General features: G+C 42.0%; 2 protein-coding genes across 6 annotated transcripts in view; both read right to left on the reverse strand.

Moving 5' to 3' along the window:
• The window catches only part of GLB1 (galactosidase beta 1), a 90,672-nt gene that overhangs the window by 54,253 nt on the left and 17,277 nt on the right, over positions 1 to 19,142 (reverse strand). For 2 of the 3 annotated variants that reach the window (XM_074272210.1, XM_074272209.1), the window contains exon 2: positions 1,949 to 2,112. In XM_074272210.1, the coding sequence (XP_074128311.1) occupies positions 1,949 to 1,980 (32 nt within the window). In that variant the 5' untranslated portion in view covers positions 1,981 to 2,112. Of the gene's footprint in view, positions 1 to 1,948; positions 2,113 to 4,680; positions 4,786 to 19,142 lie in introns of those variants that run through there. The other variant, XM_074272208.1, reaches the window with a different exon arrangement.
• The window catches only part of TMPPE (transmembrane protein with metallophosphoesterase domain), a 29,342-nt gene continuing 17,232 nt past the window's right edge, over positions 7,033 to 19,142 (reverse strand). For 2 of the 3 annotated variants that reach the window (XM_074272212.1, XM_074272213.1), the window contains exon 2: positions 7,033 to 14,618. In XM_074272212.1, the coding sequence (XP_074128313.1) occupies positions 13,174 to 14,511 (1,338 nt within the window). In that variant the 5' untranslated portion in view covers positions 14,512 to 14,618 and the 3' untranslated portion in view covers positions 7,033 to 13,173. Of the gene's footprint in view, positions 14,619 to 18,556; positions 18,696 to 19,142 lie in introns of those variants that run through there. The other variant, XM_074272214.1, reaches the window with a different exon arrangement.

Consider the following 19,142-nt stretch of genomic DNA (forward strand, 5'->3'; position numbering starts at 1 on the left):
CCTGGTTCTAACTTTCTTTTCTTTTCTTTTTTTTAAAGAAAAAGTAAAAAGGGGTTTATTAGGATCTTGCGAGAAAGGACTTGTGACAAAGTATTTGTCAGCAAAGAAGTACCTAACTTTCTTTTCTTAATATTATTTTATTTATTTTGACATATTTCTCAATTACAATTTAAAATTTTAAGCTCATTTTTTTATTTTAATAGTTTTTATTTATCAGATATTTGCATGGGTAATTTTACAACATTGACAATTGACAAACCTTTTGTTCCAATTTTTCCCCTCCTTCCCCCCCCCCCCCAGATGGCAGGTAGACCAATACATGTTAAATATGTTGGAGTATAAATTAAATACAATATATATATATTTATATATATATATATGTATATATGTATGTATATATGTATGTATATATGTATGTATATAAATATATATATGTAGGTATATAAATATATATATATATATATTTATATATATATATATATATATATATATATACACACATGACCAAACAGTTGTTTTGTTAACCTCATTTTTTAAAATTTGAGTTTCAAATTCTTTCCTCATCCCTACTTTACCCCTTGAAAAGGCAAGCAATGTGATATTAATCATATATGTGAAGTCATGCAAAACTTATTTCCATATTAGCAATGTTGCAAAAAAAAAATGCAAATACTTCCTATGAGAAAAATAAAAGCGAAGAAAACATACTTCCCTCTGCACTCAGAGTTCATCAGCAGATGTAGATAGAATTTTTCATCATGGGTTCTTTGGAATTGTTTTGGATCATTCTGGCTCAAACTTTAATCAAGTCCCTGTGCTGGGTACCTTTATCTCTTCCCCCACCTTTTAAGCTTTCTTTCATGTGTTACCTTCCCTCCTTAGAACATAAGCTTCTTGAGGGCAGGGACTAACTTTCCTTCTGCTACTATCTGTATTCTCAGAACTTAGTACAGTGCCAAATAAATAAATGATGAATTGAACTATACTGAAATCACATTTTTAAGAGTTTTGTGCCAAGACTAAATGAGAATTTTTTTTACTATAGCTTCCCTACCTATCCCCCCTCCCGTAACTCCCTGAGGGGTTAAGTGACTTGCCCAGAGTCACACAGCTAGGAAGTGTTAAGTGTCGAGACCAGATTTGAACTCGGGTCCTCCTGACTCTATCCACTGTGCCACCTAGCTGCCCCTGCTTCCCTACCTATTAATAATAAATATTAATAAAATAATAACAATAATTAATAATAAAGAACACTAGGACTTCTGTGCACATCAGAGAACTGGTTCTGTTGTTTGCACCCACAATCAAAAACATATACTTTAAGGGATGCTGAGATTGGTCAAAAAATGCCTAAACTACATAGCATCTTATGGTGATGGAAAAAAAAGTGAGGTCATTCAGCCTTTTGCCTCTGTACAGGGGACATGGAGCTGGGTGATTCATCAGATGGAGGGCTTTCCCCTATATCCTCAGTGAGTTACCAACAGCCTCTGGGTTTTTTCACGTCATATCCTCAAAAATCAGCGATGCTGATAATCAGCACTGCAAAAGCCAGGGCAGGTGCTTCAGCTGAACTTCCTGCCCCATTAAACATTATACTAAGAGGAGGAAGAGTACTTAATGGGGATGAAGGCAATATCTACAATATCTTCACTGCAGTCTTCTCCAGAGGTGGTGACCTGGCCAGACAATGCCATCAAGTCTGGACCAAAACAACAATAACCATTATTATCTAAGTTTAGTTATTAAAGTTTGAGATAAGGAGAGATGGCTGACAAAAAATAAAGTACCTTGCCCCAAAACACTATCTCTATTTGCATCTTGACCAATTAACTCTTTCTTTTCAAGCACTGATGGGGCAACTTCCAGAGTGCCGACTGCTAGTGGGATGGGACCCTAAGGCCAGCCGTCACTCCCAATTCCAACCTCAGAAGTCCTTGTGACTCACGTTTGGATGGTGTTGAGCCCTGCCATCTTCATCTTGAAAAGACGGTCTTTCCAGTAGAACCGAGGTATGCGGGAGTAATGGATGCTCCCAGAGATGTATCGGAATGGCTTGCCATCCTTGAGGAATCGGTCCCCTTCATAGTCGATCTTAAATGTTCTGTTGGCCTATTCAAAACAAATGAACGCATTGTGAATTTGCACAATCATTCTAAGACAAAATTCTGTCAAAATTGCCTCGCTGCTTGCTGCTCAACTTTCTGGAATTGACAGAAGCCATTGGCAGCTTAAAATAAAAACACATAGGGACCTTTACCTAAAAATACTAAATTTAGGCGCAGCTGGTTGGTGTAGTGGATAGAGCACCAGCCCTGAAGTCAAGAAGATCTGAGTTCAAATCTGACCTCAGACATTTAAACATGTCCTATCTGTGTGACCCTGGGCAAGTCATTTAACCCCAAATGTCTCAGCAAAAAAATAAATTAAAATATTAAATTTATCTGTGATTTGCAACAAGCCTTATTAGCTAACTGATAGGATTTTTTCCTGATAGCTTCTTCCTATTGCCACCAATACAAAACTAGAATAATAAGACAGTACAAGGAGATCAAAGAACAAAAAGGTTTCTCATCCTTTGTGGCAGAGATAAAAGTGCCCATTCTATTCAAATCATATCTGCAGACGGAGAGGCAAATAATATGCACTTATGATCAAGCGATGTGAATTCAAATCCCATCTCAGGCATGTAAGGAACTATAAGAAGGACAGCAGGTCTCATAGGATCAGAGATTTCTTGTTAGAAGGGACCTCAGACACTAGGTGAAAGGAGCCAGATTAAAATATAACTGGGAGATGTTTAATAAAATAAATAAAAATACAACACAACACAACGTTAATTTGTGGTTTTCTAGGTTGATGTGTTGCCTGTAAGGATCTATTCCTATTTAAGTTTGCCTAGACTCTGGTCTAATCCCTTCATTTGGCAGGTAGGGAACAGTATTTCTTCATCTCTTAAGATCTCTTCCAACCTCAAGTCTTATAACCTATGAGAAGAGAATCCATGTGCAAATATATCTCCCGAACAGCTCGCAAGTCATCATGGCCCAAGGAGAAAATGATGACAATGAAAGAGATATATCCTGTCGCTCCCCCTAAAACTAAGGGAATACAGCCAAGGTACCATCAACTTTCAATGGAGAAAGCAGAATCATAGAATCCCCAAAACCTGAGGCCCCAAAAGAGCTCTGAATTTTTTTTAAGTCCTAGACTCCTTCAGCAGTCAGCCTGGTGATTTAAAAATGCACAACATAAAATACACAAAGTTACCAAGAAAACTCAATTATTGAAATAATATATTTTTCTTCTTTAAAGTTCACAGACCAGAGGTTACGAGTCCCTCAATTCCAGTCTAATCCATAACCAAACATAAATCCCCTGTCTCCTACTTAACCAGTGTCAGCCAACCTTTGCTTCAAAGCCCTCAAAAGGAGGGGAACCCCAGACCTCCTCCCATAACTACTCCATTCCATTGCTGGCTAGGTCTGTGCCTTAAGAATTTGACAGACCTTACTTCAAACCTCTTGGCAACTGCCTACCCCCCATTTCTGGCTCTTGCTGTTTGGGGACAAAATGAACAGATCTGACCCCTTTTTGCCATCACAGCCCTTCAAACAACTGAAGACCACCCCAATATCCTTGTCCACCCAGGCTTCCCTCCTGTTCACTTTTCCTACGGCATGAAAACAAGACCCTTCACCACGCTTGTAACCCTATTCTGGAAGCTTGTCAATGTTCTTCCTAAATAATGGCCTCCAGAACAGGACACCAGGAAAATGATCACCTTTCTCTTCTTGGAAACTACTTTTTGCTAGCTATTTTCCCCTTTTAAAATTATGAACTTAAACATCAAGAGACCTCAATGTTTCCATATACAACAACAAGAAAAAGAAGCTTGTCTATATAACTGAACTACTGAATATATTAAATGTTACATTTATTTATTATTTAAACTATATTAAATTTAAGAGGATCAAATGCACCTCTCAACTTCAGCCCAGGATCAGATAACTTTCTTGGCTGCCACATCCTACAGAGAAGGAACTAGATGATGTCTCAGTATCTGTGTTTGGGCCAAGAATGGTCGATTAGCCCAACAGGAAGAGTCAGAAATCATCAATACCTTTGACAAAGGGCAACAATGATTCCTCAAAGTTGTTCCTGCTGTTAAAAAGGAGGACTCTACCACTTAGAGGAGTATCCCTGGGAGGTTTGCAGATTTTTATCGCCCCCCCCAAAAAAAAGGCAATATGACCTTATTTCTCTGGGCTTTGGCCACAGAGCACGTTTCACCTACATTGGACTGGGGGTCAGTTATATCACTTCCAAATTATACCCCAGCACAGCTGACATATCACGTGCCACGCGTATTAACAGGTTTTTAATAAGTAGAATTCAGACACATGTGCTCTGGCTTCCAAGTCACTGTGACATGAAGGGCCAATAAAACTCATAACCTGCATTGTTTCTCCTTTTGTCTCTAACGTGGGCTGGTTGGACGGGCCATCTGTCCTGGGATGGCAAACAGGGGGCACGTGAAGAGCAGAGAACTCAATGACTGCCCCTGAGTGCAGCCCCCACCTCCAAAGGAATCCTACTCATCCTTCATTTTACCTACTTGTGACTGTAATCAGACAAATACAGGACTCATGTAAGTTCAGACTAGTGTATTCTACCTGCCTTATAGAGCCACCATATCGCCTCGGACAACCGCAGGCTACCTGGAGGTCTTGCTGGTCTGGATGTATTTCCCTGAGTCCAACAAATCATGAGGACACAATGCAGTGGGATGCAGAGATCTCCTTGTGCTCTTCCCCAATGACCATGTGCACCAGGGCCTGGTGGGCAAGGAATGAGGTCAATGAAAGCTGTAAGTGCTGAACCGTGATAAGAGAGAGAGACAGAGACAGTTAGAGAGACAGAGAGACTGAGAGAGGAGGGAGGAATGGTGGGAGGGAGGGAGAACAAAAGAGAGGGAGAGAGAGAGACAGAGACAGAAACACAGAGAGATGGACAGAGACAAAGAAACAGAAAGTCAGAGATAGAAAGAGAGACACAGAGAGAGAGAGGAGACAGAAAAAGGGGGGAAGGAAGGAGAGAGAGAATAAAAGGAGGGGGGAGAGAGGAAGACAGACAGAAACAGAAAGACAGACACAGAGACAAAGAAACACAGAGACAGAGACAGAAATAGAGACAGAGAGACAAAAAGAGAGAAACAGAGAGACAAAGATAGAGACAGAGAGGAGAAGCAGAGAAAGGGGGGGAGGAAAGGATGGTGGGAGGGGGAGAGAGAGAATAAGAAAGAGAGGGAGAGGAAGACAAAGACAGAAACAGAGACAGACAGAGAGTCAGAGAGACGAAGAAAAAGAGAGGCAGAGACAAAGAGAGAAGTATAAGATGTGACTTCAAGCCCAAGACAATATATTGCTAAGTACTGAAGGAATACTTGCTCCACAGAGCAAGTGATGTTGTCGTCTGGTCCCTTGAAGAGAGAGAGTCAGAAGACTTGGGTTCAAGCTCCATCTGGGCCACTTACTATGATCCTGGACAGGTTATTTTCTCTCTCAGGGCCTCAGTTCCCCTAACCTATAAAATAAAAGAATTGGCTAAATCAAGGATTATTCTTTTTTTTTCCTTTCTTTCTTTCTTTTTTTTTTTTTTTTTTTTTTTTTTTTTTTTTTTTTAATTTTTGGAGGCAATGTGGTTTAAATACTTGCCCAAGGTCACACATTGTCTTTTAAAGCTGCATTTGAACTCAGGTCCAAGACCAGTGCTCCATCCATCGGACCACCTCGATGCCCTCTGATCAAGGGTTCTTAAGCTGGGGGCCACGAACTAATTTTTCAAAATATTTTGATAACTACCTTTTCAATATCTTTGTTTTCTTGTGAAATTATGTATTCAAAAACATTGTTCTAAGAAGGAATCCACAGGCTTCATTCACCAAATTTCCAAAAGGTTCTATCTAACCTAATGATTTGATAAGTGACATTTACAACTGGATATAACAAAAATCTGACAATAACATTTGACAAATGAGGAAAGCAAAGTTAGAGGAGATCTGTTCAGGGTTAAGGATATTAAGGAAGCAGGCCACAAAAAAGGTGAGGTCCTCCTAGAATAGGTGATCTCTGAATAAAAAAATAAGGTTGTTGCAGAAGCTGTTACCTTGAAAGTGCTCTGAGCATCAACTGTGCTAACATCTATAAAATGCTTCATAACCACAAAGGGTAGACCAAAATGTCCTGTATTCTTCACCCCAGGACCTCAAGATGAGCAATATTTGGATTGAAAAAGGGGCCCAGAGGACTGAAATCCAGATGGAATTGGAATTAAGTGTGTTTGAGAAATGAGCAGAGGTTCCACATGGAAGGAGGAGCTCCCACTGTGGAAAGTGGAGTGGAGAGCCCTGCTAGTTTAGGGGCAGAGGGAGAAAGGGAAGGAGCCTGAATATCGAGCAAATGAATCTGTCCTTGACTGAGAGGGAGCCACTCATTTCTGAATAAGAGATAATGGAAGCTGGGACTCTGGAAGATTAAATACTGGGAGAACTGGACGGTAGAAAAGAGATTAAGCAATTAAATAAAAGTCTTGGATTAGGATGGTGATAATAGGAAGGGAAGATATATAAAACATCTCAAATGAAATAAAATAATTCACACACACACACACACAAAGTTCACAGAACTCTTTATATAACAATTCTGTAAGACAGAACCTAGAATAACCATTTCATAGGTGAAGAAATTGAGGTTTACATTAGTGACTGGCCAAGGTGATATAGCATCTGGGACAGGATTTGAAGCCAGGTCTTCCAGGTCTAGTATAGTATTAATTATAACACTCCCTGAGCTCCCACCAGGAATGAGATGGAAGGAGAAAGAGCATTATGGGTGGGGGAAAAAAAAAGGTGGGAAGGTCAGAAATAAGTCAAGGACAGGTGGCAGGGATTTAGACCAGCAGAGAATGTTCCCCTGCAAACTGTTTGCCCTAGGCAAATATTAATCTAACAAATTGGCACAAGCACTGAAATGATATCCAAGTGTGATATTTTTATTTCATAATCAGAATGCAATTGTGTGGGTGCTGCTGAAATATGTGTTTACAACTTAAGTGATCTTAGAAAAGCTAATCAGATACAAAAATAATTCAATTCAAAGTAAAACACATAAATACCACTGCCCTCATCACATTCACTCACCCGGATATAATACAAATATTGCTTAAGGGAAGATGGGAAATTCACAGTGCACAGATGTATAATAAAATAAATGTTTATTAACTGCTCTTGTCTTTTTCAAAATTCTCTCTCCTACTGAAACATTCCTATGGTCACTGAAAACATTCCTTCTCAAAACATTGCATATAACATTCAACTCACATGAAGGGGATCTGTGAAGATTCCCTTTGCTTTCCTTCCCTTTACCAATTCAAGTTCTTGTTACATTATTTGTGTATATTTCAGGATTAGAAAAAAAAAGGAACAGGAACTGGACACTTTACAGTACAATACAATTTTCTAGAGCATGTATGAACAATATTAATAGCAGCAACTTTGGCTTCTTTAATGGGATGGAATGAGGAACCTCCTCATCCTTAAACTCCACAATTATGTACTAGGTAAAAGCCTTTCCCATGGCCTCAGGACTTCAGTAAGAGTTCCTCATGTGAATGACCTCCTCAGCTGTAAGATTTCAGAGAAACCTTTGGATTGGAAGCTCCTTGAAGGGAGAGGGGCAGTCTTTTTTTTTCCTTTATGACCTCCCCTTCCCTGGCACATAATACATAGTAACCACTCATTAAGTGCTCGATGATGATTGATAAAGAACATGAGCTACTAACAAAAAAAAAGAATATGACTGGCTGGTATACAGTAGGCACTCACTAAATGCTTGCTGATGATTGATAGAGAACCTGGAATGCTAATTCTAACCAAAAAAAAAAAAAAAAGAGCATTAAGTGCCTGGTATATGGCACTCATTAAATATTTGCTGATGATTGATAGAGAACCTGGGCTACTAGGTCTAACAAAAAAAGAACCTAGTGTCTGGTAAACAGTAGGCACTCACTAAATGCTTGCTGATGGGCTACTTATTCTAACAAGAAAAAGCTATATTTAATGTGTTGGCATGGTCATGAACTTAACCCCTAATAGCATTTTTGAGGGTGACAAAGTGTGTTACATATATCATCTCAATGAATCTTTGTAACAACCCTAGGAGATAACCTATTCCTATCTCCTGCTCTTCCTATTATTCCCATTTCACAGATGAGGAAGCTTAAAGCAGCCAGCAATGGGGATGTTAATTCAGATGCCACAGGCTACAAAACGCTGCCATCTACTGGCCAACATGCCGATTGTGCATATTCCCATATTTGACTTCCCTAATCTCCCCAACAACCTTCAGCTTTCACATCAATGTTCCAGAGTAAAGATTTGGGGGGGTGTTAGGGTTTTTCAAGGGGTCAAAACCATCAGGATATATCAAAAGCTCCCAAAGACCCCTTCACAATGAAGCCAAGAGGGAAATCTAGTACAAGAAAAGGAGCATTGATTCTAGAAATCAGTCCAAAAAACCAGCATTTATTAAGCACCCACTATATACCAAGCACCATGCTAAGTGCTAGGGATACCAAGAAAGGCAAAGAAAAAAGAAAAAAAGTCCAATCCCTGTTCTCAGTCTAATACAGGGAGAGAATATGCGTACAACTATTTGTTCCTGCTGCTCAGTTGTTTACTCTTTGCAATTCCATTTGAGGTAACAAACAAGATAAAAACAATAAATCAGGAATAGTCTTAGAAGGAAGGTATTAAGGACTATCTAATTAAAGACTAAGGAACACCAGAAGGGAGTTTAAGGAGGGATAAAGGTTCGAATGTCACCTCTGAAACTTACTACTTGACCTGTTTCCCTGTCGGAAAAGAATTGAACCAGATCAATGACCCTATCTCTACCTTTCCCCCACAGTGAGCCCACTTCTGGTAGGATATTCCCCTCCTCCTATAGGACCCCACCTCTTCTCTAAAACTCAGTATCAGTTCCTTTGTAAATTGAGGAGGTTGGGCTTGATGTACTTTCAGATCTAAATCTAGTAAGATTATGATCCCCTAATTCCTCAAATTTATGAGAAGTATATTGGAAAACACCCAAGGGAATTACGGAGACATAAGCAAAGATGATTAAACAAGACACTTGTCCTCCAGAGGCTGACAGAAAGGAAGATAAAACAAGTTCACCAATAAGTAAAATATGAAGTGTCAGTCAATAAATATTAAGCACCAACTATATGCAAGGCACAACTCTAAACACTAAGTACCCAAAAGGTGGGGACAGGGGACTTAGAAGAATACCAAGGAGGAAGAAATCAAGCTGACCCTTGTGGGAAGGCTTGTTTGAGCGGTAGGATTTAAGATAGTCATGGACGGATGAAGAGAATTTCAGTGGGCAGAGACAGGGAGGGAGGATGGTAGTATTAAACTTAGAACTTTCACAAAGACCCAGAAGGGAATGAATTCATGCCAGGATTACGTGGCTCACAGATCTAAGAGACAGACAAAAGGCATTTCCCCACGACCACCAAAACAAATTCAAAAGCCAAGAAGGAAGCACCATCAGACTGCATCCACTAGGTACAGAGCAAATGTTCTAATGGAGCTGAAGGGATGACCACCAATGAGAGACTCCTGAGGTGAACATCTATAACTCATTTCAATATACATAGGAATGATTGGGGAAATGATAAACTGATTAAATCCAGAACTGTAGAGAAATTTGAAAGGCAAAGAACAAATTATACTGTGAAAACAAGGAAGCAGCAGATCAAAGAAAATGGGTTAATGTTTCTTCTTCCAGGACAGGGGACAAAAGCTATAATGATGAACAAGATGAACCAGCAACAGTGAAAGAGCATTCACAACCAGATGTAATTCAAATGGGGGATTTGAGGATAGGGATTTCAAGTATTCTTCCACTCAGTCCCAGGAAACAACAGTCCAAGTGAGGACATTGTATTAAAAAAAAAAAAAAAAAAAAGTCTAAAGTAAGTGAAATGTGAGAAACAGCTTCCTAATCATGAGAGCTGTCCAGCACTGAAAAAGCAGCTTAGGGAGCTAATGAGCTCTCTTCACTGGAGATCTCTGAGGGAATGCATCAGGAGCACTTGTCAGGTAAGATTCCTTGAATGTATTGGGGTGACAGAGAATGAATTATCATTCGAGTGTGGGTTGGACTAGGTGTCCCTCACAACTCTGAGATTCGGTGAGCTTGCAAAGGCCAGATGGCAAGTGTGCAATGACTGGACCTTGGAAGCAATGAGCAATATGGAAATATATCTCGCATGATTTCTCTTGGATCACGGGTATCATATTGCTTGCCTTCTCACTAAGTGGAGGAAGGGATGGAGAGAATTTAGAATTGAAAATTTTTAAAAATAACTTTTTAAAAAGTAGTAGACAGAACATTGGGCTGACCACTGGACTGGGGGTGAGTTCTCATCCTAAATGTTATGAAGATCAACTAAAAGAGACCTGATGTCTTTCCACATGTAAAAATCTATGATTCAAGAACAGATAAGGAAGTAGCAGCTCTTATAAGAGAGACACAATTAACTGAGCACTCCTAGGACACTGAATCAGGCACTGAAGCTTGGAAAGGAACAACCTAGGAGGGAAAATAGATAATAAGTTGCCAATACTATCACCATTAGTTTTATCTCTTTAGTTTTCCATTTCATCATTTGTAACAGGGGGTTGCCGGACAAGATCATCCAAGAAATCTTTTTAGGACATAAATTCTATAGAAGAAATAAGTAATAAATCCCTTTACCCTTTTAAGAAAACCCACAAGGATAAATATATTTATAGCTAAAATCACTTTCGTTTAGTATATGTGTGTATATATATATATATCCTTTTGTAGATCCAAACTCCCTTTGAAAGAGTTATCTCTACAAGGACATGGATGGTGTCAAATTTACCCTGCAGGTAATCATTTTTACTGCCAAGTTCAAATGAGAATAATGTCATTCTAGACAGTTTGGAAGGATGACAGGGATATGGATCAATTAATTTGCTGTTTTGTTGAGTCATTTCAGTCACGTCCAACTCTTCCTGACCTCATTTGGGGTTTTCTTGGCAAAAATGCCGACATGGTTTAACATTTCCTTGTCCAATTCATTTTACAGAGACAGAAACTGAGGCAAACAGGGTTAAATGGGCTGTCCAGAATTGCATGGCTAGTTTCCAAGACACTCTATCCATTTCAATACCTAGCTATCCACAGATTAATTGTTGTTTGTTGTTGTTGAGTCATGTCTGAATCTTCACTCCCATTAAATAATCTGCATTTCTTAAGTGCCTACTAAATGCAAGCAAGGCGAAGGATCCAATCATAGTATTTTAGAACTGCAAGGACCCTTAACTGGCTATTTCTTAAATGAGTAGGATTGGCAAAGACTCCCTCTGGCAGAGGATCACTGAAGAGGGCTCTTCCTAGCTCACAAGCACACCCTTTTGAGTGCTTTTGAAGGCAAAGACCCCCACGAATGACAAGTGCAGAATTGCTACTGGGTGATTCAGAGACCATACTGGGCATAGTCTAACATGAGTGGCCAGAATGGAAATATGACACTGATTCTAGAGTCCAAGGTCCTGGGTTCAAATCCCATTTCTGATGATTAAATTTCCTGCACCTGTTTCCTCATCTGTAAAGAGAAAGTAAAGGCCTACTCTGTATCTAAGTTCCCTTCCAGCTATAAGTCTAGTGACTAAGGACCATATTCAAGAACTGATTTAATAATCATTGGGAGGCTGAGGGGGGAGAGAAGGTAAAGTATGTCACCTTCCTCAGATTGCCATGCCCCTGAAAAACTAGATATCTACCTGTTCCCCAATTCCTGGATTCTGGAGCCAATGAATATGTAAGCTATATAGCAAGATCAATCATTTTGCTGGTACCTTTAAAGGATGTCCCAAGGGGGTAAGCCTTAATCCCTGTTCTGGTATTTAAAAATCAAATACTACATAGGAATAAGCCAGCTGAACCAAAGCAGCTTGAGATCCTGGAAAGAGCTCCCAGCAGTATGCATCAATGTACCCAAGTTCTGCTTTTTCTGTTCCAGGCATGTGACCCTGGTTGGGTCATTTGAGCCTCTCTGAGCCTCAGTCTCTTTTTCTGCAAAACAATAATATAATAATAACTAGGACCTATATAGTGCTTTAAGGTTTGCAAAGAATCTTATGAATATTATTTCATTTTATCTGCCTAACAACCAATTCTGGAAGGTAGGTGCCATTTTAAAATAGGGAGACTACCATCCACCGAACCCATGAAGGATGTGCAAAACCATTATATAAACTCTAAGTGCTCTACAAATGTATTCATATTACTATTAACAGACTTCAAATGCAATACTCAAGGTTATATGTATTTTTGCTTCAAAAGCAGAAAGGATAAAGGTCAAATAGGTGACATCTCTCTAGGACAGGTGGCTAGTGGTTAATTACATTGAAGGATTATGAGATCTAGGTCTACATGGCAGAATTCAGAATTTGATACTGTCAGGATTTTAATAGAAAATAAAGAATCCAAGGTTTTTTTCCATCTTTGCATTAGTTGAAGATGTATTTCCAGAGTGGCTGAGGGAAAGATGGAACTGAAAAGAGAAAACATTTATTTCCTCTTTAGCTTGCCTTCCCACTAACTCTTTCTAAAAAAACTCCTGAATCAAAAAGTCCTTGGAAACCACTTGAGCTAAATGCTGAAAGCAAAGTCCTAAGAGAGAAAATAAAATAATGCCGAGTGTTCAACATTCCCCTATCACCAAGAAATCTCTGTAAAACACCACAGTAGTCTGTTCCAAACTCCCTCCCCCTAATAAAGAGCCATCTACAAATTTAACAACCCCCAATATAAATTATATTACCAGCTGAACAAATAAATAAGAAAAGATGACTTTCCCACATAAACATTTCACCAAAATGTCTCTCCCCACTTATGTAGAAAAATAAGAAATCTGATTCTTCACATCATACCCATTATAAATTCTAACTCCACCTGGGCAAGTAGCCCAGTGTCTATTTGCAAAGCTAAAGAGGGTAGACTAGAGCAGATTAAGGCAGACACAATACTCTGAACTAGGGATGAAGGCAGAAGTTCAGAAAAAGGTTGTACTTCAGGGAGAGCAAAGGATGATCTCTGTGATTTCTGCCCGGCTTCCCAGTCTCATTGGGATCCCGTAATAGGCTGTCCCCGGACTGACATACACAAAGGTACTCTGCCCCACTTTGTACAGCCCAACAAAGAAGGGGTTCAGCAAGTACGCTCCCACATTCAGCGGGAAGATCTGCCCCCCGTGGGTATGGCCAGAAAGGATCAGGTTAATGTCCGGCCGGGCCTGCAGGGCCCACTTGGCCGCCAGGGGCTGGTGAGCCAGCAAGACGGTGACGTGGTCGGGGCTACAGCCGTCCAAAGCCTTGTTCAGGTCCATGCCGTGGCCAGAGTAATGCAAGACGTCTGCCTCGATATCATCCACGCCCGCCAGGCAGATCCAGTCCCTCCCGCCCCCCGCTGCCGTGGTCCCCGAGGCGGTGACCTTCACATTCTCGTTGTGGAGGGGCTGGACCTTCAGGGACTTGAGAAGCTCAAACCAGTTGTTGACGTCGGACGTGTAGTACTCGTGGTTCCCTGTGACAAAGTAGGTGCCGAGGCGGGAGTAGAGCCGCCCCAAGGGCTCGACGGCCGTCCTGAGGACAGAGGCCTCGGAGTCCGAGAGGTCCCCCACAATCACCGTGATGTCCGGCTTGAGGGCCTCCACCATCCGCACAAACGTCTCCATCTTGGTCCTGCCCACCGTGGGGCCCAGGTGGATGTCCGAGAGCAGCGCGATCTTCAGATTGTTCATGGATGGGGGCAGCTGGTAAACGGGCACCTCGACGGTCTTCACGGCCGGAGGCTGGGCGGCGTTGAGGAGCCCGATCACACTGAGCACGGCGGTCACAACCACTGCCAGGACAGGCTTCAGGACCAACTTCCTGCTCTTGTCAAGGCTTCCGCCGGCCCTGCCTCCCCTCCAGGCCAAGAGCTGGTAACCCTGCTCCATGCAGCCCAGGATGAAGAGAAAGAAAATCATAATAATATAAGCACCCAGACTAGAGTAGGCCGCCATCGAGAAAAAGTAGGGCTCCTCAGCCACGAGGAAGAGCATTGTGAAAAAACTGGAGTGGGCCAGGCCCAGGAAGGTCAAGATAGCCGCCTTCCAGGGCCAAAAGCAGACCCCCTCAACGGCGGGGGAGCGGTAGAGGGCAGTGACCGTGCTCCTCCAGATGTACAAGGAGCCGATCAGCATCAGCGCGTTGGCGAACAGGGCCAACTGCAGCCTGAACAGCCAGCGCCGGGCCCCGATCTCCAGGTTCCCCGACAGGTAGGTGCGGGAGACCATCATGGAGAAGAAGACTCCGGCCGCAGCCAGAGCGGCCTTTGCTTCCAGGGACAGCTGTCTGAGGGCAATCATTGTTTCTGCTCCCCAGGGAGAGACGTCCAAGTCTGTCTCGACTTTCCCTTACGATAGCAGGTCCTTTAAGCTCGAGTCCAGCTGAGATGCCTTCAGGTTGGGTTTGCCTGCAACCAGGAACCTGTGTCAGCTATTTTTCAACATCCAAGTATCCCTTTCCCCTACACAACAGGACATCTGCCCAGGTCCTACCCTCCCCTACCTGAACTCCACAAAGAGGGGCAGCAGGCAGGGGTGAGAACTTCATGACTGAAAAATGAACACATGAACACACACACACACACACACACACACACACACACACACACACACACACTGCTAGAAAGGCTGCGGGAGAATGAGGAGCCCTGTGAGGTCTGCTAGAACCAAAGTCAGAATGAGACCATCTCCATGTCCTGAACTCTGGCTACCCAGAAGGAGGCTCACAGACCCTTTTGGGAGATGGACAGCTGGCTGACAGAGGCAGAAGCTAGAGAGGATATTACACTTAAAATTAGAAAGACTTGGATTCAAATTCTACCTCAACTATCTGCTACCTGTATGACCCTGGACACATCCCTTCAATTCTCTCAGCCTCAGACAACTCAGCACACCCTTCCTCACAAGGTCCTTGAAAGGAAAAAACAGGACAAGGTAATTAAAAGTGATGTGTAAACCTCCTTTAAAAACCAGACAGCTAGGTGGTGCAGTGGATAAAGCTCCAGGACCTGAGTTCAAATCTGACCACAGACACTTAACACTTTCTAGCTGTGTGACCCTGGGCACCTTAACCCCAATTGCTCCAATTAAAAAAACCTTCTATTATTGATTAAAATTCAAAGCAGAGAGATACCCTAAAAGGTTACCCATGATAACAGGGCTCTCTACACTTGCCTCCTATGGTCTATTTGCACCTCAAGGTATTAAGTGTGACCTAAGGACCTAAATATTGTCCTATTAATTATAATCTTTTCCCTCATGTACAGGGAGAAAAGCCTCGGATTTGGAATCAGATCATTCAGCTCCAACCTGCCACCAGTTACTTGGTGTAACAGACAGAATGCCTCGCTGGGAATCAGGAACAGCAGAGTTCAAATCCCATCTCAGACACTACTAATGACTCTCAGAGCATCACTTAATTCCCTGGCTCTCTACTTGTAAAATGGGAGGGGATGGACTAGATGGCCTTTTAAACATCCTTTCTAGATCTAAATCTATGACCTTATAACCCATCTGCTCTTGGGCAACTCGCATATTCTCTCACCTAGAGCAGGCACTTAATAAATGCTTCCTGACTGTACCTCAGTTTCCTCATCTGTAAAATACTTTTTTTGGATTAGCAGAGGGGTCCCCTCCACCTCTATGCTCCCCTGATGTCCCCAAAATAAACAGGAGTGTTTCCAAGGAAAAAATTAGACCATTGGTTCTCAAGATTTTCCTATGCTGAAATCATAAGGAGTTATATGTGAAAGAGGGAGGGAGTGATTGTGGTCTAGAAAGAAGAGATAAAAAGGGGAAACATGAGTTAAGGAGCCAACTCCCAGCATTCACATGACCTGTACTCCCCGGGCTGTGGTAGCAAATGTGCCTTGGACCTTAGAACTAATCACTGCTCTTGTACCTTGAAACCCCAGACACCTGCAAGGATCCTGACCTGCCTGAGCTGGCTACCCGGGGGCAAAGGCATAAGCGTACACCTACATACACACAGACATGGGCACCCAGACAAACCTGCACATGGGACAGTTACAGTGCCAGGCACGAGCTTTCATAAATATGTAAGCTCATTTATAGTGCCAGCCATATACTCTTATAAATAGCTATATTTAAAGAGCCAGGCATGTACTTTTATAAATATATATATGCACGTTTTAGTGTCAGGTGCATACTCTTATAAATACATACACACACATATATATGTGTATATATATATATATATATATATTTTTTTTTAAGTGCCAGGCATGTGCTATTATAAATATATATATATATGTATGTATGTTTAGTGCCAGGTGCATACTCATATATATACATACACACACACACACACACACACATATATATATATATATATATATATATATATATATATATTTTATTTTTTTTTTTTAAAGTGCCAGGCATGTGCTATTATAAATATAGATGTACATTTACAAGGCCAGGTATGTACTCTTCTAAATAAATATATGTATATAAAATACACATACACATATACACATTTATAGTGCTGGGCATATACTCTTTAAAATATCTATATTTAAAGTTCCAGGCACGTACTTTTATAAATAAACAAATATACGGGTAAATTCACAGTGCCAGGCATATGCTTTTAAAATAAACATACATGTAAATTTACAGTTCCAGGCAAGTGCTTTTATAACTATAGATGCTCATTTATAGTTCCAGGTATATACTCTTATAAATATATATATATATATATATATGTATATATATATATATATATATATATATATATATATATATATATATATATATATTTAAAGTGCCACATATAAATAAATAAATATAAGTAAATTCAAAGTACATAAGATATATAGATATATACACACACACACACATATACATTTACATGTGTTTTATATATAAATATATTTATTTACTTACAGTGCCAGGCATGTGCTTTTATAAATAAATGTGTGGGTATGTAGTTATCACATCTGCCAAGCGAGGTACTTACTTTCATAAATAAAAACATGTATATATGTAAATTTACAGTATCTGGAATGTTCTTAGAAATATATATATATGCACATTTGTAGCATCAGGTATGGATACTTACATACATACATATTTAAAGTGACAGGCATCTATTTTTATAAATAAGTAAATATACAAATACAGGTAAGTTCTGAGTGCCAGGCATGTGCTTCTATAAATGTTTGGATACATATGCATGTGTGTGTGTATCTACATTTCTACATATAAAGGCACTGCTTTCATAAATATATGTAAATTCACAGCGCCAGACATGCTTTTTAATTAAATGTGTGAGTATATATGGTTATGTGTGTGTACGCACATACACTTACCAGGGTAGGTACCTGATTTTATAAACAAAAATATGTATATTAAAAATATACACACCAGGCATTTATAACTATTATCTCCCTTGATTTCCCTTGGGCAAGCAGCTTTTAAGTTGCTCTTCCCTCAGTCCAAATGTTTTTAAATAATTTCTACTCGAGATCAGTGAAAACAAAGGTACCTTTTTTCCTTATCCAAATACATCCACGATCTCTCTAAAAATCTATCCAGAGACACCTCACTAATGACTCCGTTCCTCGGAAAATCGTTCCGGAATATTTTCCAGATCTTTTCAGTCTAAAAAACATTCTAACAAAATCCCAGCTGTCGCAGAGCCGCTAACCCAGAGCCTGCCTGGGGGTGGGAGAGGAAGCAGAGGGAGGGAACTTGGAATTCTAAATTCTGAAAAAGAACGCTGGGGGAGCCGGGGGGCAAAGCGGGTGGAGCGGGCCCCAGATGTGGGCTGGGTGACCCGGGGTTCAAAAGTTTCTTTAAACGTTTACATGTATATGGAAAATGTATAACAACATTTTTAGACATGCCTATTTTTAAACCCAGCCACGCTGCTGCGGACTGCCTTTTTAGAGTTCTGGGCTTCCGGTGAAACGTTTTAAGTGGGTACGAGGTGTCCCGAATAATTATCAAAGGGTGAGATTTCGTTCATTTTATAAAAAGTAAAGGCCCCGCGTCTCGCAGGCGGAGAATTCTGCCCCACTCTCCCCAGAAAGCGCAGTCAGCGGAGGCTGGGGGCTGCTGCTTCATCCCCTCCTCCTCCGACAAGAGGGGGGCGGAAGATGCTCTCCTCCCGAGTCCGTCCGGCGATCACCCACAGGCATGAATGCATTTCACCTCCCGCCCGATGACTCACTCCACGCTCCGGGCCCCAGAGGCTGCGCTGCTGTCCAGGGGCCCGGGGTCCCCTCCCCCCTCGCCCTGCTCTTTTCCAGCAGACCCGCACCTCGCGGACTGGCCCGCATCTCACTAGAAGCTCCTGCCCCAACCATGTCGGTCCGCTCCTAACCTGGAAGAGGAAGCCACTGGAGGGGGACTGAGGGCTTCTGAACACTTCTCGGGGGACCTCGGGGACAAAGACGGGCAGTGCCCACCGGGGAAGTCCGGGCGGGCCTAGGCTCGCGCCCGGCCTCAGTTTCCCCGTCTGTAGGAGAGGCTGCTGGGCAGCACTGACTAGTCCGTGAGCCAGAGACGAGAAGTTCCTGCCCGCGCTGCAGCACCCACTTCCGCGAGGCTCTGGAAGCCTGAGATGCCTGCGGGACCCCCACTTCCTCTCCAGCCTCCCCAGGGACCAACCAGGAAACTGACTGGCTCTTTTCTACGTAGGAGAAAAGCCCGCGCTCCGCTCCGCAAATGTGCGCACCACAAGGCCCATCCCCGAGCTGGGCGGCCCGCCCTCCCCCACCAAAAAGAAAGGAAAGCGGAGGGGAAGCTCTGCCAGGAACCCCCAAACCCCTCCAGGCCCAAGCGGAGAGGGCGCCCTCGCCTCCCCGCCCCCACCCGCGCCGCTGCCCATGGCGCAGGGGGCTGCGGGGAGAAAACCGAACCTCCTCGGCTGGGGACCGAGCGGCGGGCAGTCGGGGAAGCGGGCCCGC

The sequence above is a fragment of the Sminthopsis crassicaudata genome, chromosome 5, assembly GCF_048593235.1.
Source record: "Sminthopsis crassicaudata isolate SCR6 chromosome 5, ASM4859323v1, whole genome shotgun sequence".
Lineage (NCBI taxonomy): Eukaryota > Metazoa > Chordata > Mammalia > Dasyuromorphia > Dasyuridae > Sminthopsis > Sminthopsis crassicaudata.